General features: G+C 37.6%; 2 protein-coding genes across 5 annotated transcripts; both read left to right on the plus strand.

Annotated features, from left to right (window-relative positions):
* Window positions 1–519: 519 nt before the first annotated feature.
* On the plus strand, window positions 520–23,158 carry LOC140942583 (octopamine receptor beta-2R-like). Of its 4 annotated transcripts, XM_073391504.1 has the most exons (3): window positions 520–753; window positions 1,636–1,735; window positions 21,593–23,158. In XM_073391504.1, the coding sequence occupies exon 3, from the start codon at window positions 21,659–21,661 to the stop codon at window positions 22,820–22,822; it is 1,164 nt and encodes a 387-aa protein (XP_073247605.1). In that variant the 5' UTR covers window positions 520–753; window positions 1,636–1,735; window positions 21,593–21,658; the 3' UTR covers window positions 22,823–23,158. The 4 variants fall into 4 exon arrangements, with proteins under 4 accessions (XP_073247605.1, XP_073247606.1, XP_073247604.1 ...); XM_073391505.1 differs by lacking the exons at window positions 520–753; window positions 1,636–1,735 and adding an exon at window positions 14,703–14,918; XM_073391503.1 differs by lacking the exons at window positions 520–753; window positions 1,636–1,735 and adding an exon at window positions 17,522–18,032.
* Window positions 8,248–10,025, plus strand: LOC140942581 (histamine H2 receptor-like). The gene has a single exon (XM_073391501.1). The coding sequence runs from the start codon at window positions 8,451–8,453 to the stop codon at window positions 9,654–9,656; it is 1,206 nt and encodes a 401-aa protein (XP_073247602.1). The 5' UTR covers window positions 8,248–8,450; the 3' UTR covers window positions 9,657–10,025.
* Window positions 23,159–23,162: the final 4 nt, after the last annotated feature.

The following is a 23,162-nucleotide window of genomic DNA, read 5'->3' on the forward strand; positions in this document are numbered from 1 at the left end:
TGTTAACTTAGATAAAACAAAAGTTATGATTTTTAAAAACTGTGGCAAATCCTTAAACTCCCATGCGTTTAGATATGGCGCAAATTAATCAGAAAACGTCAAATCGTACGAATCTCTCGGACTAACAATGAGTGTATGTGAAAATTTTAATCTCGCCAAACAGTACCTGAAAAAAGTTGCACTCATAGCTCTGTATTAGTTAAGGAAAGAGATGGGAAGCCACTTTAGAGGGAATATTAAAGAGGTTCAGGATTTGAAGGCCTCAGTACCCAAACTTCCCCTCATATTAGTCAGACCGGGGTGGTCACTCACGATCACGAACGTTGGTCGCGCGTGAAAGTTTCACTGGTAATAGAAATTGAGGGAGGGGAAGGTGGGTGACTCCAATTGACCTGTGCTTTGACACACCTCAGTACCCATACTTCCCCTAAGTTTCTTGGAGTGGTCACTCACGATCACGGGCGTTGGTCGCGCGTGAAAGTTTCACTGGTAATAGAAATTGAGGGAGGGGAAGGTGGGTGACTCTAATCGACCCATGCTTTGGTTTACATAAAGAGAGAGTCGCTCCATCACAACAACAGCATAAGCTTTGTTTACATGAAACTAAGAATTTACAGTTTGGCAAAAGCATCGAGATAAAGTCAACAATTAATACTGATCGAAATTAATAGCGATAACGCCACAGAAGAAATAACAATAGTTACATTGGACAAACAAGAATCATCCTGATTGTGCTGTGTCATCGCTCATGAGGTAAATATTACATAATTTCGTCCTTTGTTAACCCAGAGATCGATCGAGAAAAATTCTATAACAAATCGCTAGTTCAGTTGTGAATTGTCCTCTGCGTGATAGTCGATTAAAACTGACGAAGATATGCCGTATTTGGTTGTAGAATTAATTTTTCCCTTGAAATTGAGTATTTTGAACCGTGTAAATCACGATCGTTTTTCCGGATCCCTTGTCCCGCTGTGGCGTAATAAAACATGATAAAACAGATAGAGCGGTCGAAGTCCCACCCGTTACTCACTTGACAACATAATGTCGTACATTCTTGAATTATTTGACTAACTTGACAGCCGCCTACTGTCTTTTGAAAAATGAAGTTCGTGCTCACGCTCTCCTGCTCCGCATGTACCTAATCCGCAATTCTTATTTTTAAATATGTTGGAATATTAGGCGGCAATCTTGTATCTGAAAGAGCAACACGAACCGCCGCCCTTGTATAAGTCAATACGTTTTTTTTTTCGGAAATTTTCGGTTTTTGCGATTGAAACAAAACAATGCGAATTGGGGTATTTCGACCCTCGGGCGTGATTATTACGTAAATGGCCCATTCTTGAGATTAAGGAAAAAAAACGTTGAAAAACAACCCTTCAACTCCCAAGAGAAACAAAATAGGAAACGTATAAAGAAATAAAGACAAATTCTCTAAAATAAAAGAAAAATTAGGAAGAGGTTTAATTTATCACTAAAGAGGTTTTATTTGAATGGTTACAATGGACCATTTTCTTATTTAACTGTCTTGATAATTGACACTATGAGGAAAGAAGATATTCTGGTCATATCCTGGGTCACATATTATTGTCTGTGGGTTAATTATGAAGTAACCAATTTAACTTTTTTTGTTGAAAGCATCTCAGGTCGTTTGGACTTTCCGAGGGCCAAATATGTTCCAGCCGCTGAAGATAATCGATAATGAGAGTGAAGTTAGCTGCGGAAAAAAGATTGGAAGGTATGTGAAAACGACAGTAGCGGAATAGCCATCATGCATGTTTACTTCACATCCGAAGATGTCACCACAAACCCCCTCTTTGGAACTGCAGAGTTATGAAGTCGTACAATTAACGAATTCCCTGAGTTGCTAAGTTAGGAAAAATACTCGAATGCAAGCAATGCAAATTTGACGAAGCATTTTGCCCAGAAATGCTTGGGGTAAAACTATGCGGTGATTTGCATTTGCCATTATTTAACTGGTCTTCTGTTATGAAGAAAAAAGATTGATACGGATGTTTCTCTCACACATTCATCCTCTTCATGCCGAGTGCATCAGTTTGCCACATACGGGCTTTCGGACTCTCTTCACAGGAGATCAGTGAACGGTGCTCGAAATTAAGTAGATGCGGCTGGGGTCAATGAACAGAAATATGAGGGTTTTTTCCCCACAATTATTTTAATGAGAGTGTGATCGCCTTCAGCGCAATGATCTCTTCGGGAAGATAAGGTGTGACTGTGTACGTGGCTCAATTTTGAATCCATCGACATTCACTTTGAGCATTCTACGGTGAAGTGGTCCTGATAGGTGTGCAAAGTAAAATTTCATAATATGTAAACTATGTTTCACGAAATCGCGTTTGATATTTCTCCTAGCTTTTCCCACATGCCTCAAGCATTATCATTAAATCATTAATCCGGGCTGGGTTGTTTAAAACAGGTTTAACGCGAAATTTGAATTCAGATCTGGATGTTTGTAGCAAATCCCTGTAAATTTTTTTGCTCACAATCCGGACGCAATCTGATGAATGAATGCTCCAAAACAAGTGGTCAAAATCAACTCAGGGAAAAGGCTCTTGAACAAAGACTGAAAGAGGAACTCTGTTTAAATTTTAACCCCGAGTTTGGGATAATCTGCGGCTTTTAAACAGCTGGGTACCGTTACGTATAGTGAAACCAGTATAGAATATAACGGCACCGTATATAGCGGTCACCCTGTACAATAACGGTCACCGGACATTTTGCATTATATGTTCTGTAAAGTTGAACTGTATATGGCGGTCACCCTGGATATAACGAACGCACTCACCCTTTCGATTTAATTACCGAATCCACAATTTCTGAATAAAACGGTCACCGAATTGAATTACTTCCAACCATTAGCAAATGGTTACACGCTTTATTCAACGAATTCGACTACAAATACATTCGAAATACATGTCATCGCCTGCTTTCGAAATACCCAAACGCATAAACGCTGATCCCCCCACCCCACCGGGACGCTTATTCATTTTCTTGTTTAGAACGCCACGCAATGTATGACCACCTTTTTCTTACGACCAGGGGTTTCATAGTTCGACAGTGATCGTGATTAACTATCTTATTGTTGTTGTTTCTTTTTTGACACCGGATATAATGGTGAAACTATAATGTTCGAAATATTGCTTTGTTTTGAATTATGTTAGTCGAAACGTTGTGAAAAAAAGTGAACAGGGGGGTTAGGACAGATTGCTTTTTTAAACAAATTAGATAAGACTAAAACTTTTCAGCGACGTTTTTATTTACTGATTCATGATACAACAGTGCATATTGCTGCCGTAAAAAATGCATGGAAATTAATTTTAAAGGTAGCTCACTTTGTCGCATTATTTATACTACGCGCAAATCTGCAATTTCCTCTGGTCATTTTGTTTTGCTAACCAGAAAGATCTTCTAAAGAGTCCGTCATGACCTGAGATCAGGCTCTATTTTCGTTTCGCTTTGAAACTAACATTCCGGCGGGCAAGGTAGCGGTAGCCGTTCGAGAGAATGTATGAGAACAGTGCTGAGATCGTCGAACACAGTCTGAATACTTCTACAGACTTTCGATGAGCTTTGTGAAACTGACTGCTGAAGCATACAAACTAAAAAGGGTAAAGTTTGTTCCAACATAGATCTTCCGAAGTAATTAACGGTTATACAATATGAAAAAAAATACTTAGAACTGAGATCAAAAGGTTTAACTCGTATGTTCAATGTGGGCATACATGGTACTAATAACGCAAAACGGTGAAGGTAAGGTTAATTTTGGCATATGCTATCAAAGGAAAGCTTCATGTTTGTCTAGAAGCCCGGATTTGAAGTTAAAATAACCCCCGGTAGTTATATCTCTGATTTGGCAGGTACGTTCGATCGAAGGAGAGACCGCGATGCTAAATGATTGGCTAAAGTAACTAGTTTCTGGTAGTTGAACCGGCAGAACTGGCCCTCACTAAAGCAGGGACAGATATGTACTAGATAAGAGTACCCATAACTGCACGTTTCTTGTCTTTCTTTTGGCTGCATGGAAAATGTACAGGAAAATCGATTGCAATAGGGTTGCGTTCTCCTTCGTCGAAAGCGATAAATGTTCTCTGACTCCTCCATCGAATGGGCTCTGTTGGAAGCGAAGCTGCTCTGTATTGTAGGACAAACTTAAAGCAAGGGGCACACATACACGAACCCACGGCCCGGCCAGTACCTCACGCATGCACACAGCCATATCACCCGGGCAGAGGCAGCGATGGACAGCTGTTTCGCCGGGTCTCTGAAGACGGCGTTGTCCCTACAGAGGTCGGACGGCTATGCCATGCTGATGAGCTCCAATAAGAGCGAAACAGCTGTCCATGGCTGCCACTGCCCGGGTGATATGGCCGTAGGTTGGTTTATTTGTGCCCCTTGCTTTAAGTTTGTCTGTTTTCTAGCTATTCCTTATAACGAACCTTGGTCTGCTTACTTTCTGAATCCCGTTTAGCTTAATAAAAATAGACAGATTTCTATTCCATAGTGCAGAATTTATCGCATTATAGCATTTTTTCAAGTCTAACCTCTCCCCCCGTACCCTTGCCACACCCTTGTTCGTTTTAGCCATGTCATCAAAGCCGGTAACCGGCTTTGGTGACACAGGTCAACGTTTAAGTCAACGTAAAATGCATAAGCACAACAAAAAATAAATTAAAAACAATGCCCTTTTTTTCTGTTTTATGTCTACATCCAAACCAGCGATAACCCAATCCTAAAACAAAACAAATTTCATGTAGTTTGGTTTGAAAGAAAAACCTTCGTTTAAGTTCAGCTTGAGCTGCTTATGTAAGATCAAATTGCTGCTTTTATTTGCATTTTTTTGTTTATTTTTTTTTTCGATAAATCCGGAAACCAGGCAGTCTAATGCGCGGTTGTCCGGGTAAATTCACAAATACTCTTTACAAGCACTTTTATTTTGAGTGTCAAGAATGTATTTAGCACGAAAGTACTAATTTAGGACACTAGGCTAATCTCCAACTGGAGACGGGACCGCCATTTTACGTGGTCATTCGAGCCACGCGAAGGTCTGGCAGCTTGCAGTGCAAAGGGAGTACCTTCATTTCAAAGCTATTTTAAGACCCTGAGTATTGGTCCGGCGCCGGGAAGTGAACCCGCGACCTCCCGCTCTGCAGTCAAGGGCTCTTCCAACTAAGCTAATCCGAACGCGGTAATAAACCAATATATATAGTAGGTGAAATTGATTTCGAACCTGCTTGTGTAAGCGACACAATCCGCTTAGGCTAAAGTTTCATTTACAAAACTCTCTGCAAAAATAATCATTACCCAGCCCAGCCTGCGAGCAAGCTCACCATCGCTGGCGAGGAAAGCGTGAATGACACTTTTAAAATTAATTTTTTTTTGGAAAACAAAGGTAACATTGCTAAAAAGGGAGGAGAGAGTAGAGCAAAATGTGCCCCCCCCTCCCCCGACACACACACACACACACACACACACACTTACTTTATCTTCGCCTGAAAGTAGGACAAAGAAAACCACTTACGTCCCCTATTGAAACTGAAACTAAGTCCACCCATACACTGGGCGGCGCTCTTTCTAAGTATGGAGAGCAACGCCTTTTTAAACTGACGAGGTCTTTTATGTGACTCGCGCTCTGTCAAGCTCTGAAAACTGCTCCGAACAGCAATGTGAAGATGGTACTTCATGGTGATAACTAAGAAAGATCTAAATTTTGCCAGTGTCTTCTTTGAGTCTATACGAGCTTTATATGGATCATATATATTTACTAAGCGTATGTTCGAGCAAGCTGCTCAAACAACCTTGGACAAACTATTAATTTTGCAAAATGCGCTGTTCGTTTAATTTACTTTGCTCCATACAGGATCTCATACGATCCCAGTTTGTACTATTATGCATGACGTCTCTAACAACTGTTTTCGGAAAATATTTCTAACTTATTCTCGGGCTTGAACCTACACAAGTAGTGCATATCTACAATACTAGGTTTTCAGAGACTGGTAGTCTTTACGTTGAATATTTCAGGACAAATCATTTAAAATATTCATTTTCCAGATTTGGTGCAAGAATCCGAGTACTCCCTAAACACAAATTTAAGGCTTCTTTACATCAGCTCCTTTTACGCCTTTCGGAATTGGAGGATACTTATGTTGACACACCTACTTTACTTATAATACACTAAGCAAGATGATATGAAAATTATGTAAAATGAGTTTGTAATTTGAAACGTTGTATCGTAATAACTTCAGTCTATCTTCTTGTCCTTTATATAGATCTATCTTCTGTTTCTTCTCCTTTTCATAATTTCTTCCTAGTAAATTACTTCATGTTTTCCTCTGCCCGCCTCGATTAGCCAAGCTATATGCGAGCAGAGCATCATCGTTCGTATCGACATGTATGTTTGAATTTAATTTTAAATTTGTTATTTCTATCGAAATCAATAAACTTCTATGGACTCCTTCAAAAAAAAAGCTTAATAAACGAGCTCGGTCAGCAGTAGCTTTTGGAAGGACTGCAGCTTTTGATTATAATGATGATTGATATGCCTTTCTATCACTCACTAAATGTTTTGGGCCCCAAAACTTTTAGTTCTATAGAAAGGGGGCTCTTTCACCCCACTAAGTACTTCCAAGGTCCTAAATTCTTTCATTATCAGTTACCTTTCAAATTCAAATGTCCCGGCCAAGTAGCGTCTCTAAATTTTCTCCAAGTAAAAGCGTTCATCATATTATCCAGATCATCAGTTAGTTTTTTTCAGTTTAATTTGTTGTTTTCCATAAATACATGCACACAAAAGTTAAAGTGAAGTATAGTTATGAGAACAAAAGGTTTACTGATACAGTGTACTATTTCGTTTAGATTCACGATGATTAGTTTATGTTGAACTTTTATGGGAGAAATAGACGGGAAAAATCAGTGGAATAAATAAAACATGTATTCACCAAATAAGGTAGCGGGAAAGACCGGGAAAGTTCAGTGTTTTCTTTTGCCTTGCATATCTGGTCGGGAGGTACAAAGTTAATCTCGCACCCAGATCTCCCACGGTCAAGGGAAAAAAACAGTGTAAAACAGAGTGATACCTGGGCACGAGATTAGTACAAAGTAAGATTGCGCTGTTATTACCTTATTTCTTAGTCTATACTGACTTTCATAGGCCACAGCTCGCGATCAATGAGCGCTCGAGAAATCACCCGGCAATTCTAAAATAAACTAGGTATTGATTTTAATGTCGCATTAATTTAAAGGGTAATGACAAATAGGTGGTTTTTTGTTGTTGTTGTTTTTTCGTTTTTGTTTTGCACTTTCTAGGAAAGAGACAAGTTAACTTATCTATATCCTCTGCAAATTTCAACGGACCGCGATTTAGCGTGTGTTTAAGACCTATATAAGCTCCGGAATAAGTCTTAGAGCTTTAGGTTATCATAATGGTTCCTTTTCTTTTCTGTAAAAAAAAAAAAAGATTACATTCCAGGGACAAGTGTATTATGATTTAAGATAATAGCTATATATAATGATCTTCGAGGTTTTCTTTTTTGTCTTCATTTTTTGCGATAAGCAAGAGATGTTATGACCATTAAATTTGACTATCTATAATGGACTCAAAATTTCAGCTTATTTTAAAATCGAACCGTAACAGACGAATGTGCCTATAACTTTGCTTTTTTAATACTGATTATTTTCAAATGGCTGATGCTTTAAGCCAGACACAAGCATAAGAGCAACGTTACTAAAACAGGTCGCTTCTTTCACGTCTTCGAATAGGGAATGGTTAAGTACTGGTCTTTCAATTTTCAAAGAGTGGAATCCCGACCTCTGAAGTTGCAGGTCAAACGGTTCTGTCCGCACTAAATTTGTTATGCAACCAACACTATGAAGCGTTTTTTAATTACCTAATTAGTTTAAATAAAATACTGTGATAAGGTGTCTTTTGTAATATTAAAAAGCTTCAAATTGACCGTGCTAGCTCAGCCCACGCACTCACTAAAAACAAGCAAAAAAAGCTTATAAAGGCCCCTAAAATAAAATCCTCTGGTGCGACAATTTGAATAAAACCTCTTCAGCAGTACTCTTTTAGGGTTCTGTTTCCGATATTTGAAAAACCTAGAACTTATTTGAATTAATTTTTTGTGTGTGTGAATGTTCTTTTTCGTCATCATCTTAGAACCTGACACAAGAATTTCGAGAATCTGCATGACTTGCTCTTTCATGCGTTTCAATCTCACTAGCTGCCGACCTTTTGAAGCAAGTTAAGGTAAAGCGGACAGGGAAATATCATGAAAAGTTATACCCAAAGTGTTCCCAATAATACTGGTCTACCAAAACATCTCGTCTTTGTTTGGTTGGTTACCAGGTGATTCTTCTAGAGCTTTTGCGGACGAAAGGAATATTTTATAGCGTCACTACTTAAAAGACCTGTGTTTATACAGATAGCCATTTTAATGGCCGCACTTGAAAACAACTCGAGCATTCAGAACCTTTCTTCTCGAGATCTGTCGACGAATTCCAGCCATGGCGATCCGTGCAAGAACTCTGCACTTTTCTCAACATCTGCGGTTTCCATCGCCATTGTTTCATGTTATGCACTGCTTATACCTTTAACCGTGATGGGAAATGGGTCTGTAATTGCTGCGTTTGTCTCCAACACCAGGTTAAGGACCACAACGAATATTTTTATTGTTGGCCTGGCTGCCAGTGACATACTAGTGGGAACGTTTGCATTACCCTTCTGGACGTTTATCGTATCACATGAAAATATCATGGCCGGCTACTGTTTTTCAACGTACACAGTCTATATAAGCTTTGATGTCTTTGCTGGTTGTGCCTCGATTTTGCAACTGACGGCCATCGCAATTGAGCGTTTCTTTTCCATGAAATGGCCTTTAATTCATCGCAAAATGCCTCAGTGGGTCTACAGCATGATATTAGCATTGGCGTGGCTTTGCGCCACAGTTATGGCTGTTCTGCAGCCCTTGCAAGTAAGAACAGAGCTCTGGAGACAAGCTTACACAGTGGCATTATTTGCTTTTTGCTTTTTCTTCCCGTTTGTGATAATTGTGTCGTGCTACTGTTATATTTTCAAAGTTACACGGTTTCAAGCACGAAGAAGACTGTCGAGTTGCTCGGATTCTCAGCGTTGCGGGACCACACCGGGTGTAGCCATTAAAGAGCTGAACGTCGCCATTACAGTAGCGGTCATCACTGGTCTATTTTTAGCTGCATGGTTGCCCTTCTTTTCTGTGACCGTGATTGCAACCTTCTGCATGACATGTCTGCCGTCTGGTGCTGCTCTGTTGCACCTTGTGAAATTTTTCAAATTTCTACAGTACTCAAGTAGCGCTATCAACCCTTATATATACGCTTACAGAAATCGGGAGATGCGGGCGACTCTCGCAAAAATTGCGGGCAAAATATTTCCATGTGATCTCGCGAGATCGTGGACAAGAAACTTGTCATCCAAACGCCATGCCAAACATCCTCTGAAGCAGTCCGCCACGGAGAACGTGCAAGCTAATGGTCTGAACAGATGTAATTCTTGTTCTGAGAACAATAACTCTTTTAAAAGGGCTAAAAACGTTCTTGATGAAAAAATTAAAGTGAGACAGAAGAAAAGGAACAAAAAGAAAACAGTTGTTATATATGTATAAACTATTCTGAGCCTTTTCTCCGACTGACTGATCCTAGTGATAACCAAGTCGTTCCGTTGTAAAAAGTATAATTGGAAAGTATACATGTATTTGAGTATATGCATAAATAGAGCTATAATTATAAGTGCATGAATGCCCTATATACACTAGTCCGTGTGTAGTTTCGGATTGAATATATTAGTCTAAGAGAAAAGTATGTTATGGAAAATATATTGACACTGGTATGCGAGTTGTTTGTTTAATATAATCAATAAATATTCGTTTGCTTCAATATTTGACTTCGGCATTTGAAAACTTTTGACATGTTTACAGAAGATTAAGCTTCAAAAATGCTACAGCAGTTATAAAAAGAAATGCTGCATTCCATATAAGTCCCAAATGGTAAAAATGAAGGAATATTAAGTCAGACCAAACCAAATCAAATCAAACCAAACTTTCGCTATTTTGATAGGGTGCCACTCTCCAACTTACAAACGCGGCCGCTTTAACAAACTCTTCAATCAACTTTCAAACCGCCGCCTGTTATGGCGGGAGAGGTTTCGTCTGAATGAACACTCTGCAAGATAGTAAGTAAACTAAACCAAAAACATTTAAGAACTGAACATAAAAGCCAAAGTTTACAATTCCTGTCTCGATAATTCATTTTGAGCATGAAAAGACTCAGTTTAATCTTAGGATATTCCGTAGGAAGAGTGTACAAATCGACCACTCCATACGGATGTTATATAATGATACTATTCTTATTCAGGAAGCTTTCGCCTGGACTTAGTTTTCACCGTATGACATCTTTTCCCGACAATGCAAAAATGTAAAATAATTATTTGAAAACATTTAAGCACTCTATATACACACTTACATTATCCTTCCTTGAGAAGACGTATTTATCAAAATAAACAGTCAGAGAATTTAACAGGTGTTCTTAGGAAATTCGACTTTTCTATTTTTTCTGAATTTGTAATTTTCAGATTGTCAAGGATATTGTTTTAACTGTACCTGCTCTGATTGAGCTAGCCTTATTAGACTTTTTTTGTCTCGTTATTTAGAGATGGCTTTTTAGTTACAATGGACATTGCCTTTGGCGAATTCATGCAATGCCACGCACTTTCATTTAGAATCTTTTTCTCCAGATTCTTCTCCACAACGTTTAACGTACTTGAATTCTCTTTATTATTGAGTTAAATCTTAAATGGTTTTTTTTAAACAAGGGAGGGAATATTAAAGCTAAAACAATAAGCAATTCGAAGTCTTTTTTAAGCTGTAGTAAGAAAGAAAGAATGGAGGTATATCTCTGTTTTTTGAAACAATTAATCAGCATAGAGAGTTTTATAATAGCCGTATTATGAGTCAGCATTAAATGACGTCAAACCTGATACGAATTATTCATCTCTGCAACCACCTGCTGTTTCAGTGTGGTAAACGAAGTACAGCAATGAGAAAGAGAAATATAAATTTAAAATAAAAATAAAACATCCATTCAGTATTTGAAAGAAAAATGCAACCAACACTAAGCACTGGAAAGAGTGTATAACCCCTAGTGGGGGACGTCATAAAATTGACAGCAAAATTGATTTCTCTTTTGACATAACAAGCCAGCAATTTTGAAAGGGTACTCAATTTTGGAAAGTTCATTGGGTTGTAAAGAAATGACATTCTAAATGTCACTAATGTTTCTACAAATAGTATCTAATATCTCTTTAAAGCTGATGACCAGTCACTATTCTATCACCAACTATAGGCCGGCCATCTTGGTTCTACCTATCGACGTTTCCATATTTCTAGAGAGTCATTTATAATCGCTTGCATTTTCTCTGTGATAACCAGTTCGGTTTCAAGACTGAAAACCACTCTGCGACGCTTGCCTTGATTAATTTGTATGATAAAATTTCGTCTGATTTGGATCGTGGTGAACTAGCGGCTCACATCGTCTTAGATCTCTCGAAAGTTATTGATGCAGTTAATCATCCCTTTTTTTGAACATTATGGCATGCGTGGCTTTGCTCTTTTATGGATAAAGAACTATTTCTCTAACAGACTTCAGTTTGTATAGATTACACCGAACATTTATCTTCTCATGCCAATACTGCAGTGTGTGGCGTTCCCCACAGTCGTATTCTATGACCTTTCAGTTCTGTTTACATCAACGATATAATCAACATCTTCATTATTACAACTGATCTTATTTACTGATGATGCCAATGTTTTCGGAATCTTTTCTGTCCGCTCACAGAGATAAAGGCGACTTTGATAACATAATGAACACTGACCTAAATAAGTTGTCAATTTGCTTTTAAGTTAACTGGCACGTTCTCATGAAATCTGAAAACAATGCCAAACTAGAAACATATAAATCATAATATTCAACTCGTAATAGGTGGCCAAAATATCTGATCAGGTAAAGAAACAGTTTTTGAGGGAGTAATCATGGATAAAAGTTGCAGTTATACACAACATAAATGAAAACTTTGATACAGGGACATTTGGTCCAAACCTCCCTTATTACAAGCTTAATAATAATAATAATAATAATAATAATAATAATAATAATAATAATAATAATAATAATTATTATTATTATTATTATTATTATTATTATAATAATAAGGTGGCAGGCCACTTGGAGCAACTAGGAATTAAAAACCGAACAAGAACGATGCAAAAGTCGGCACTCCTCGGATCGGCACATATCCTCAGGAAGGTGCTGGAAGTCTGAGGTCTCGGGATGAGACTTGACTGGATATTTCTCCCCAGGGAAAATCCCTGTGCTAAATTTTACATAATAATAATAATAATAATAATTATTATTATTATTATTTATTGCAGATGAGTATCCAACAAAGTGAGGCTCTTCATCTACAATTTCTACATTATAAATCTACTCTAAGAAAGAAACATTAATATTAAAAAAACAAACCAAAATAAAACAAAAACAAAAAAACAATGGTTCCTCTTAGCGAGCAAGGACTAATTAATGTACGTCCCTCACTCGCACCTGACTTCGTATACGAGTGTCTAATGAACAAAATAATTTATATTTTGTTATACCTTTATAATCGTCAGCTTCTACTTCTTTTGTTGGCAGGTTACTCCTTAAGTAATCTTAAATGCTGATTCTTTGTTTACTCAGCAATAGATGTAAAATGTAAATTCAGGATCTTTTACTAGTGAATAGCACTTTTCAAAATTTAGAAAACTCTGTTTTCTTTTCATGATAACTTATTTTTTGTTTAATTTTTTTTTTTTTCGAAAAGCGTCGCGGTTTTCGTCTATTTTTCCTTTCTAGCATTATTAGCATTCAAACTGTTAACAAAAAGGCTATCGCAGATTCTTAATTTTTACGTTATTAATTCCATACTTTTGCCGGAAAATAAATTAAAATCTTTGTTCCCTAAGTAAATACCGACCTTATAGCCTATGTGAAAACGAGCGCTTATGTGTCATTTTCAATGTTGTACGAGCTTGGTTCCACAAACAGGTTATCAACAGAAGACGCTTCTATCTTCAATCGAAAATCAGCCTTTTTGGGTTGCAAGAAGGCAACCTTGTTTGGAAAAGTGCTTTTAAATTTCTAAGCTTGTTTCTGTTGTTCGAACAAGTTATAAATCACAAGAAGTCTATAACCGTGCACTGCAGCACCTCGATTTCAAGGTACAGGCTTTTGACGTGTAATACTGAGTTAATTTTTTACGGTCTAGAAAGATAGGTATATAATCGAGGCTGCACCTTTTACAACAGTTTATGATATTCTCCCGGGTTTTTTTTTGACTATGTAAACCCATAGCTAGCTAATTTTTTATAAACTTCTTTGCTAAGGAAAATAAGAAAAATCGAGTTGATCCTTTTTTGAAGGCGCGCGCGTGACTTACTGTACTTTGTTGTTTAAAGCAGAAGACAGGTTATCTAAGAGAGACATGCGTGGAGACACTTTTGCTGCTCATTAAAAGCTTTTATTTGAAACAAAATTGCTATAAAGCTCGCGTGTTGATCGTAAACACTGGCTCAAAAACAAACAAAAACAATTGTTTTAGTGTGAAAAAGTAAATAGTGGGTTCTAGAAAGTTATGATAAGGATAGAGGTTGTCAAGTCCTTTCTCGCTATTCATCAATTTACTGTGAAATTCGAACACTGTTTCTCGACTTATGACCGCACAAATAAAAGAAGAATAAATAATAGAAAAATATCTGACACTTAAGCATGGAAGAAATCATCATAACAAAACAATATTCTTTGAGAAGAACAAAACGGAGTGTGATGAATAAGCTGAAGTTACTGGTTCTTATCTACAGAACTGGCTTTACTCCCATTCATTTGAACAACTGATATTATTTTACGCTAACAAAGGGTAATGTTTTTTTTCTAGAATGTTTACGTGGCTCCTTCCGAAATAGAAGGAGTTTAAAATGACACGTTTTGGAAGAAACACTTTTAATGCATTGCTGCCGTCCGGCCTGTTGTGTCAGTTTACTAGGATTAATTTCAAGTGTTAATACTCCGAGCCACTAAAAGCTATTTAATAATTTTCGTTTTCTTTTACACTTAAGCAGTTTAGTAAAATACAGAAAACCTTTGCCAAAAAATAAAGAAATGCTTAAGAATAGAAGCAATTCATGTTTTATTACTGCGCATGTGCAAAGACAAAAAAAAATCGTGTTTTGATTTTTTTTAAGTTAATCTTTTTTATGTCAAATGCGGCCCATTTAAATCCTTCCAGCGAGCAGTCACGAACGATAAAAGATCACGTCAGTTTTATTAATTTATTTTGAATTGTCGGGCCCTCCGTAAAGCTGAGAAAATATAGAAACTAACTATAATCTCTTAGATCGAACCGCGCAGAAAAATCCCATACAATTTGTCAATCAATTTCGCAGAAAACAGATTCAAAAGATAATTTATTTTAATTGAAAAATCCAGGATGTACGTCACTCAGTTTTCTGGAGTTATCTGTTTTCCTGATGTATGCAATTAGTTTGTTCAACATTATTCAATCTGATTTTACGTTCACTTATAAATAGGTTATGTGGCGCTGTAATTATAATAATCAGGGCGCCCCATACCTCTTTGCAGAAACATTGGTGCCCATTTCACGCATCACGAATGTTCTTTAACGTTCACGCATCACGAATCACGAATACATTAAAAGGAATGATGCGACCCTTAACATTATATTTCACGTTAAAGTATCTGGAAACCTGAATTATAGCGATGCAGTGATTACAAAAGGTGTTAGGAAGACCCTTCCTTGATAATTACAGAGCCAATTATAGGTAAGACTAAGTAACCATGGGATATTTTCAACATCTAACTAAGGCCCCGGTTTAAGAAATCATTCGGGACCTCCATAGATCTCTTCCTAAGTGGGTTACTTTAAGGAGATGATTGCTTTCCTAGTCTACACTCACATACCCGCTAACAGAGGCCTCTTTTCCTGCTTTTGTGAACTGAACTGTTCACCGCGATAACAATGATTAGATAATAGCGTTTGGCAGAATGAATATATGGCATAAAACGCGGTTTTGTTTAACAGTAGCTAAACTTGATTGTTCCTAGTAGGAATTGAACCGAAATTTGTGAATTAACGTACCGTATACGTACGTTATATACCCGTACGTTATACCGCTGACTCGAGTCAAAGTGTTTCCATCCGATATCCAGAGACCGAAGAAGTTGGTTGCAAAACCCATTTTTTGAACTTCGGCTTTGAACTTTTTTGACATTCTAGAGCTTGGCAAATGAACAAGAATTCTTGAAAATTCCTAGCTAAAGATCGCAAACCTTTTATGGTAATTTGGCAAATTAGTATCCGATTGCAATCGATCTTCATTCGATGGCAGTCTGATTCGATGGTGATATCTTTGTTTTCTTCAAACCGATTACGTAAATCAATGAGTTTGGGAATTATTTTTACGTTCACTTAAAAGGAGGAATCGAACTGGCAAAATAAAGGGAGTGTTGCAAATGGGATTGATTACCATTAAAGTGTTTTGTGTGGGTTTCCTGTTTTTTAATACTTGTAGATAGCTCCTCATTAAAGGTTTTCGAGGCATTCGCTGGTTTTAATCGGAATAATCTCGCAAATGGTCCAACGTTTTTCTAAACATTTTTGTGACGCCTTTTCAGTATTCTAATCTGACCGATTATGGGAAACAACCAATCACAGAGCGCATAGTATTCCACGAGTACACTATATACACTGCATATACAAGCGGCAACATGGAATCTATTTGCAAAATGGTTAGAAAAACTTGTTTGCAGTCCTGCCAGGGCCCATCAAGCTATAGGCTTCATTAAACTTTGATCTAAGACTCGGAGTACGTGTTACGAGGGTGTTTTTCAAGTGTGTTGTTTTTAGAAGGTGAAAGGATATTTCATGATCGATGAGAGTCAGTTCAGTTGAAAAGCACTCTCCAAATTGTGAAGGATGCAGATGCCAAGGGTTTTATTTATACTCTTTTATTCTACTTTTAGAACTGAAAACGTTTTCTTGAAAACTTGTTATCTATTGCTCTGTTATAAACCCTTAGAGGAAACGAAAAACATGAAAATGGACTGATCCGGTTTCTGCGATCTTTTAAGATAAGGAAGGTAAAACATTTTTATACATACTATAACTAAGTCACGCAAACGGTTTTCTCCGACAAAGAGTCTCCAAGGAGAATGGAAGCAATCTTGAAAGCATCGATTGCACTGAGGCGTCGCGCCGACCAATGTTTGTTTGCTTCTGCACTCTTAGATTGCTTCTTTCTAGTCACAAGAATAAGATAAGGAAAACAGAACTTGAAGAAAAGTTTACTGATACATTAAATGTCATCGAAGTGGTCAGTGTTGTTGAGACGTATCAAAGTGACCAAAACAACATAACGTTTAAACGTTACTCACAACGGTACTGGAACAAACTTCGCTTTGCAGTAGAGATTACAGGTAACTCAATACGGATTACACTGTAAGAGACTAATATTCGGCACGGAAAACAGTTCAGTACCGTATATTGGTGTGTGGGAAGTTTCCAATTTTTGAACCGGGTGGAAAATCTGTTTCGGTAATAGTGGACAAAAGACAATGAACTAGACAATAACGTTTTTTGATTAAACTTTAGAGACGTTATAAAAGGTCTCAAAAGAAACTGAACAAGGGTTTTGCTTCGATATATCAGAACGACTCTGTTAAAAATTTAACCTTTTTTCCCTGTTTTTGAACAAAAGTGATTACCGGTCATTCGATCCGGATTAAAAGTCCAACAACGCACGGATATAAGTACATAACCGTAAAATTATGTGGAAAGTTTTTTTTATCAGGAGGGTTTGACTTTATCATGTCAATTTTTTTTTTTTTTAGAAAATAACCCATAGTCGGTAAGTACTTTAACATGCACTAACAGGTATACGAAGATCCACCGCTAGAAAAAAAAAAAGAAAAAAAGCTGTTCTACTCGAGGTCAGAACAAAGGTTAATGAACTTAATAACTATTTTCTCTAAACCATCCCGGATAAAAAAGCAAAAATCGCTGCCGAATTTCACAGTTTGTCAGCTTTTACTGTACTGCTCACGTTGTAAAAAAAAAATCTGTTTATTGCCGTGGACAAAGAGAAACGCTTTCCTTGCCTCCAGCTCGAAACAAGTGGACCGAGAAGGAGTACACATGTAGGCTTCAAGGAGTAAGTCTGGGACCAAACACAGATTTTGCTGCACCCGGTTTAATGCTCAATTCTAGTCTTCTAAGAACATGTCTGAGGTATACCGGGTCAACTACATAGACAAGACAAGTATAACTAGTTGTGATGTTGTCTCGGCCGTTTTTTCTGCCGAGGTCCTTTTTGTGGCCTTTCGCCTTAACACACAAGTCAAACCGGAAATCAAACGGAAAAAAAAATCAAAAGAAAACGGAGAAGAGGGGTTCATACGCGGTATGATATCTTGCTCGACATTTGCAATATTTTAAAAATGTCGGCGAACCGACCGCGCTGGAGATAAATAAAGGGTACAAATTCGGTGGACAACTTTTTGTATAACGGTGTTTCATGACCATGTCGTTGAAAAATCAAAGACCCCGGCTATTGATAGTTTGTGGAACTAATGGCCATTATCGAAAAATTCATGCCAGTTCATATATTTTAAGATCTAATTTTAGTATGGTATCCAAGCCGTTTTGATTTTGACAGATAACACGTCCACAACTTAACGCACTCTTAATCTGTAGCTTAAAATAATAAACACGCAGAAGTCTCTGTCCTTCAGCATAAAATATGGCCATATGTTTTGGCTTGACTGCTCCCAACTTAATTTATAATCAGTGACGAGTCAGTAACATCACAAGTGTTTTATGTACGAAGTGAAAGATGGGACAGCTAGGAAAAGTGAAGAATATATACACAAAGCAAACTGTAAGTGATTAATTTGTGATGAACTACTTATTAAACGTTATTATGTAACTTATTATGTAAGATACAAAGGCCACTGATCGATCTCTACAGATGATTTGAACCGAAAAAAAAAAGAAAGAAAAAAAAGCCTTGCACATGACATTCACCGTTAATTCTTTCAACACATGAAAGCTGTTTCATGACGAAAAGCCTCCATTCAATTTTTCCAAAACTCCTAGGACGTTCAGTTAATCTCACCGCCCCTTTTATGCCGGCCTCTTAATTACACCAGCCGAATGAAAGGAAGATCTACATGCTATCAGTTTCAACTAGCTGCTTTGCATAAGTGATAACCAAGTCAGTATTATATATTTTCCGTGGAATTCATTGTAGTTTAACAAAGTCTGTTAGCAGTATCCAGTCAGACCTGCTAAGGCTACAAGCCTCAAATGTTATTTTTACAGTTTTACTCTGGATCAGCGTCAGTACTAGGTATACGTGTCAAAGGGGTGTGTTTGAATTGTGATGTTCATTTGATGTTGTTTTCGCATGGTCAAAGTAACATTTCACAACCTAACTTTCTTCAAATGAAATGTGTAAAGTGAAGCATGTTATTTATGTTCACTTGTAAAAAAGTCTGAGTTTTGAGGGCTGGGCAACTTTCCTTTCAAGGCAAACAATTAAACAAACGTAAATAAGATGAATGTTGCTGTAATATGAGGGTCATTCCACGAGGTAAATAACTCTTGTCCATCTCTTGAGTCAAGGCATACTTCTATGACTAATGACGTAGACAATAATAGCTAATAATTTAATGCCATTATAAAGACAAAATTCTACTGATTCTTTCAACAAAGGTTTTTGTATGAGTTCATTATTTAGCTATTTTATTCCTTACTTTTTACCTTACATTCAAGCATTCGCGCGCTTTCCATAATTCGTTAAAAGCTGCCGTCTAGTATCCGCACGTTTATCAATTTTTTTAAAGATGTTATCTATCTTGTATCCGGGTTGAAGTGCTGATTGTACATTTTAATGATCGACCGTTCATTAAACCGTTTTAATGATCGACCGTTCATTAAAATGAACGGTCGATCGAGTTCAAACCTTTGGGCCACGACTTCCTCTTTTGACTACTTGGCGTGCAAGAGTCCACGCCTATTTCATTTGAAAACGCTGAATTTTGTTGCAGATACTATGCTTAGTTCGGACCTATTCACATCGTGTTTTCATTTAAAATGTGTATCTACTTTTCGTGCCGAAACTGGTTCTGCCCGCTAGGCTTTGTCCTTTAACGGCTTCCTTGACATCTCGGCGGAAACCCGCGCGCAGAAACGCACGTACTAAACAGTTACCTTTAGTTATCTTTCCTTGCTTTCGTTTGATTTCTCAAATTGCTGAATGTTCAACTGTTTTCCTTTTGATTTTGCGCAAGCAGACGCTTCGGTTATTACATGTAGCACCTTGTTAGATCATTATTTACTAATATCAAGAGTTAATGGGTTTTGCCTTTCGCCGTGTGTGGTTTACTGTTTTCAAGGATCTCTTATCATTCTCCATGTTGCCGCGATGTCTAGGAAAGCTGCACTGACCATCATCGGCAAAACAACAAGAAGAATAACCACTGTATTTTACCACAGAGACCACAAAAAGTAGTCACATTTTAAAAAGATGAATAACATGGGTACTACATAACCTTATGGGGAAAACATTTGTCGGGCGACTGGTACAAATGTCCTCACACAGTTGTTTAACTCGTCTTATCCCTCTTCTTAACTTGGGCTGACACGTACCCAGGTGCTTCTTAGGATTTTCGACGGTAGTCGCAGCCAGAGGATCATGGGAAAGCTTCAAAAACGCAAAGGCACAAGGGAAGGCTCCTGTTTTTTGTCCTTCCCGTGACCCCTTGCTACCAGCGTTGTATCTTGCCTTTACACCACTATAAATGTCTGAACAACATGAGAGGTACAGTGGAACCTCGATTTACCGAACCTTTATATAACGAAGTCCTCGGTATAACGAACGATTTTCTTTACCCCAGTAATAGTAAAATATATGAAAAAGGACCTCGATATAACGAAACCTTGTTATAGCGATCATACTTTGCCAGTCCCTTGGCCCTTCGTTATTTCGAGGTTCCACTGTATATTTACAGCTTCCTATTTTCGACCCGGCGCTTATTCGGGGCCCTGGGTTTAATCAGGAAAATGCGGTACAGTAAAAACCCGCGAGTAAGAAACTGACAATTAAGAACCTGTTAGCCTAAAATTTGCCATTTATACCCGCTATAAACAAGAACCTGTTTAGCCTAGAACATGAAAAACAGGTTCTTATTTTTTAAAATCATATTAGTGAAATGCAGCTGTAAAGCTGTGCAAGAATCCTGTTTGGAGAAATGGCATTGCCGTGCAAATAAGTGCGAATTTATTGATGTAATAAAAAATAAAGTGCAAGAGGTTAATATTGTTGTATTGTAGCAATAAATCAGCATATTATGCAGTCTATTTAAGAACCTAAATAGCCTCAAATTGTAAATATATAAAACTGTTCTAGTGAGACCTTAAACTGCTGTTTAAAAAGTAAAAACTAAAATCCAAGCTTTCGCCGATCCACGGCATCATCAGGGATGATGGCGTTGATCGGCGAAAGCTTGGATTTTAGTTTTTACTTTTAAACAGCAGTTTAAGGCCTCACTAGAACAGTTTTATATATTTTTAATTATGCTGCGGAAGGATAACATGAACAGATTATATTCCTAAAATTGTGTTAACTACCATTTAAGTAAGAACCTGTTTAGGCTAGCTCCAGAAAATGTAGGTTGTTACTCACGGGTTTTCACTGTATGATGAACTGGCACAAGGTGCATGTTATGCAATGGAAATCTGTCGGATATTTTTATGTTCCGTTTAACATTATGATGAAAAAAAAAAAAAATTAATAATAAAAAATAAAAATTATGATTGAAAAAACGCAAATTGTAGGAGCAAACGCAGAAAATTCGATCTCAAAGCTGCTTTAAACGCAAAACATTTAATAAAAGACTCAGTTTTACAGACAAATGGTCTCTAAGCAACACAAGAGAGAATAATAAATAGATAAATAAATTATTCTCTCTTGGTAACAAAGGCATTAATTTTTCTCGTTCCCATTGTTCAAACCAGTATTATCAAAGCAAAGATCAACAAGTCCTTAAACAAAGAGAGATTGAAATGCTTCGTATTACAGCTAAGTACTGCTGACCTGAGTGAACCATGAATTTGATCAGCATATAAAATTCAATTATTTACTGAAAATTTCTTCTACTCAGTTTATTCGCTATATAGCTTGTAGCTTCCATACAAGTTTGTCTATTATCTTTTCAATGCATTATGTACAGCCGGATTAGAAGGTTCGTTAATTGTTTTATAATATAAGCCTTCGCTAATTAACAAAAACTTTTCAAGGAAGATTATGTGTGTTAACTGTTTTTTTTTGTGACCAATTCTCAAGAGTATAAGAGATCAGTATCTCTGCATTAGATATAAATCAATATTTTCATAAATTATACATTGTCCTTGATCCAACTGTATTTTTTCTTGTAGGTGAAAACAAACATCTCATGGCTGGGATTTGAGGTTTAAAGCAAGATTTCACAATTTTTAAAAGAAATGAGCAATAATTCAACCTTGGTTTTGCCGCCTAGTACATCATCGTCAAGCGTTGCTTCGACTTTGCCGCACGACGGGGTAGAAATAATTGTTTCTACTGTAGTTTATGTATTGTTAGCGTTGCTAATAATTCTGGGCAACATGCTCGTTATCATAGCCGTCAGCTCATACCAAAGACTGAGAACTATCAACAACACATTCCTAGTTGGACTGGCCGTATCTGACCTCTTAGTCGGCTTGATGTCGATCCCATTATGGATTTATTTCTCGTACTGCCAGCAGTATCGAACCTGCGGATATAGCACAGAGATGCTGACGTTCTATTCCACGGTAGACATATTCACAGGCTCTGCTTCGGTTTTGCAACTCACAGCTATCAGCATTGAGCGCTATTTGGCCATTACTCGCCCTCTCAACCACCGCTCTTATTCTATGTGGATCTATTACGCCATGATAACAGCAGCGTGGGTCTTTGCATTCATTATAGCTGGTCTGTATCCCGTGCAGCATAACAAGTGGCAGAAACCCTACAGTGTCATTCTTGTCACAACGTGCTTTGTCATCCCCGCTTTGGTGATACTGACCGTCTATGCGATCATCTTCCAGACAGCGAGAGGAACTCAGCGCGCAAGGGTCCATCCAGAAGAAGCAGCCAATTGCAACAGACGTGCTCAAAATGAGACAAAGATAGCGGCAACTATTGCCGTCATTACGGGATTGTTCATCATTGCATGGCTCCCTTTCTTCGTTGTCAATTTAGTTGCGGAGTTTTGTCTACCCTGCTTGCCTCCTTACCCTGATATTCTAAGACTGATTCGATTTGTAAAGTGGATGCACTATTCAAACAGTATGGTAAACCCGCTGGTTTACGCTTATCGAAATACAGAAATGCGAAAGACCTTTAAGAAGATTCTACTGTCTTGCTTTTGTTGTAATCGAAGTGGCTATAACGGTTTTGTTACGTCGGTGAGGACGGGAAGACAAAGTCGACATGTAAATCTCCCCGAACCTTCAAGGAACCGCAACAGACGATTAAACAATGATAGTATTCGGTCCCAAAGAAGTCCATCCAAGTCGGGGAAAGGGTTGAAATACAGCCACGATTCTCTTCGAAACGGTCCTTTTTTGGTCACACCTCAGCCACGGGGACATTTGTCACTTTAACCATTTTGCTTCACACCAGAGTAGTTGAATTAAAATAAATTTAAAAGGTCTAAATCTCGTTATGTACAAAGACTAGTCCAAAAAACGTGCCCCTGAAAGTGCTATAAGAATCAGTGTACCGCTTAATTCTTTCATTCGGTAGGTGACTCAATACCATGCTTACAGACTTAAAAGGCTAGAACAATGTTGTGCAAGAACAACTCTGTTTAATACGTTACAAGCGTTATTAGTAATAAAGTACACAAGGTTTCTTTAAAATAAGCATAATACGCGTACGACAAGGGATACCGGAAGGGGATTTTTTTTCTAATACCAACGGTTTCCGCTAGCACTAACAGGT

The sequence above is a fragment of the Porites lutea genome, chromosome 7, assembly GCF_958299795.1.
Source record: "Porites lutea chromosome 7, jaPorLute2.1, whole genome shotgun sequence".
NCBI classification, from domain to species: domain Eukaryota; kingdom Metazoa; phylum Cnidaria; class Anthozoa; order Scleractinia; family Poritidae; genus Porites; species Porites lutea.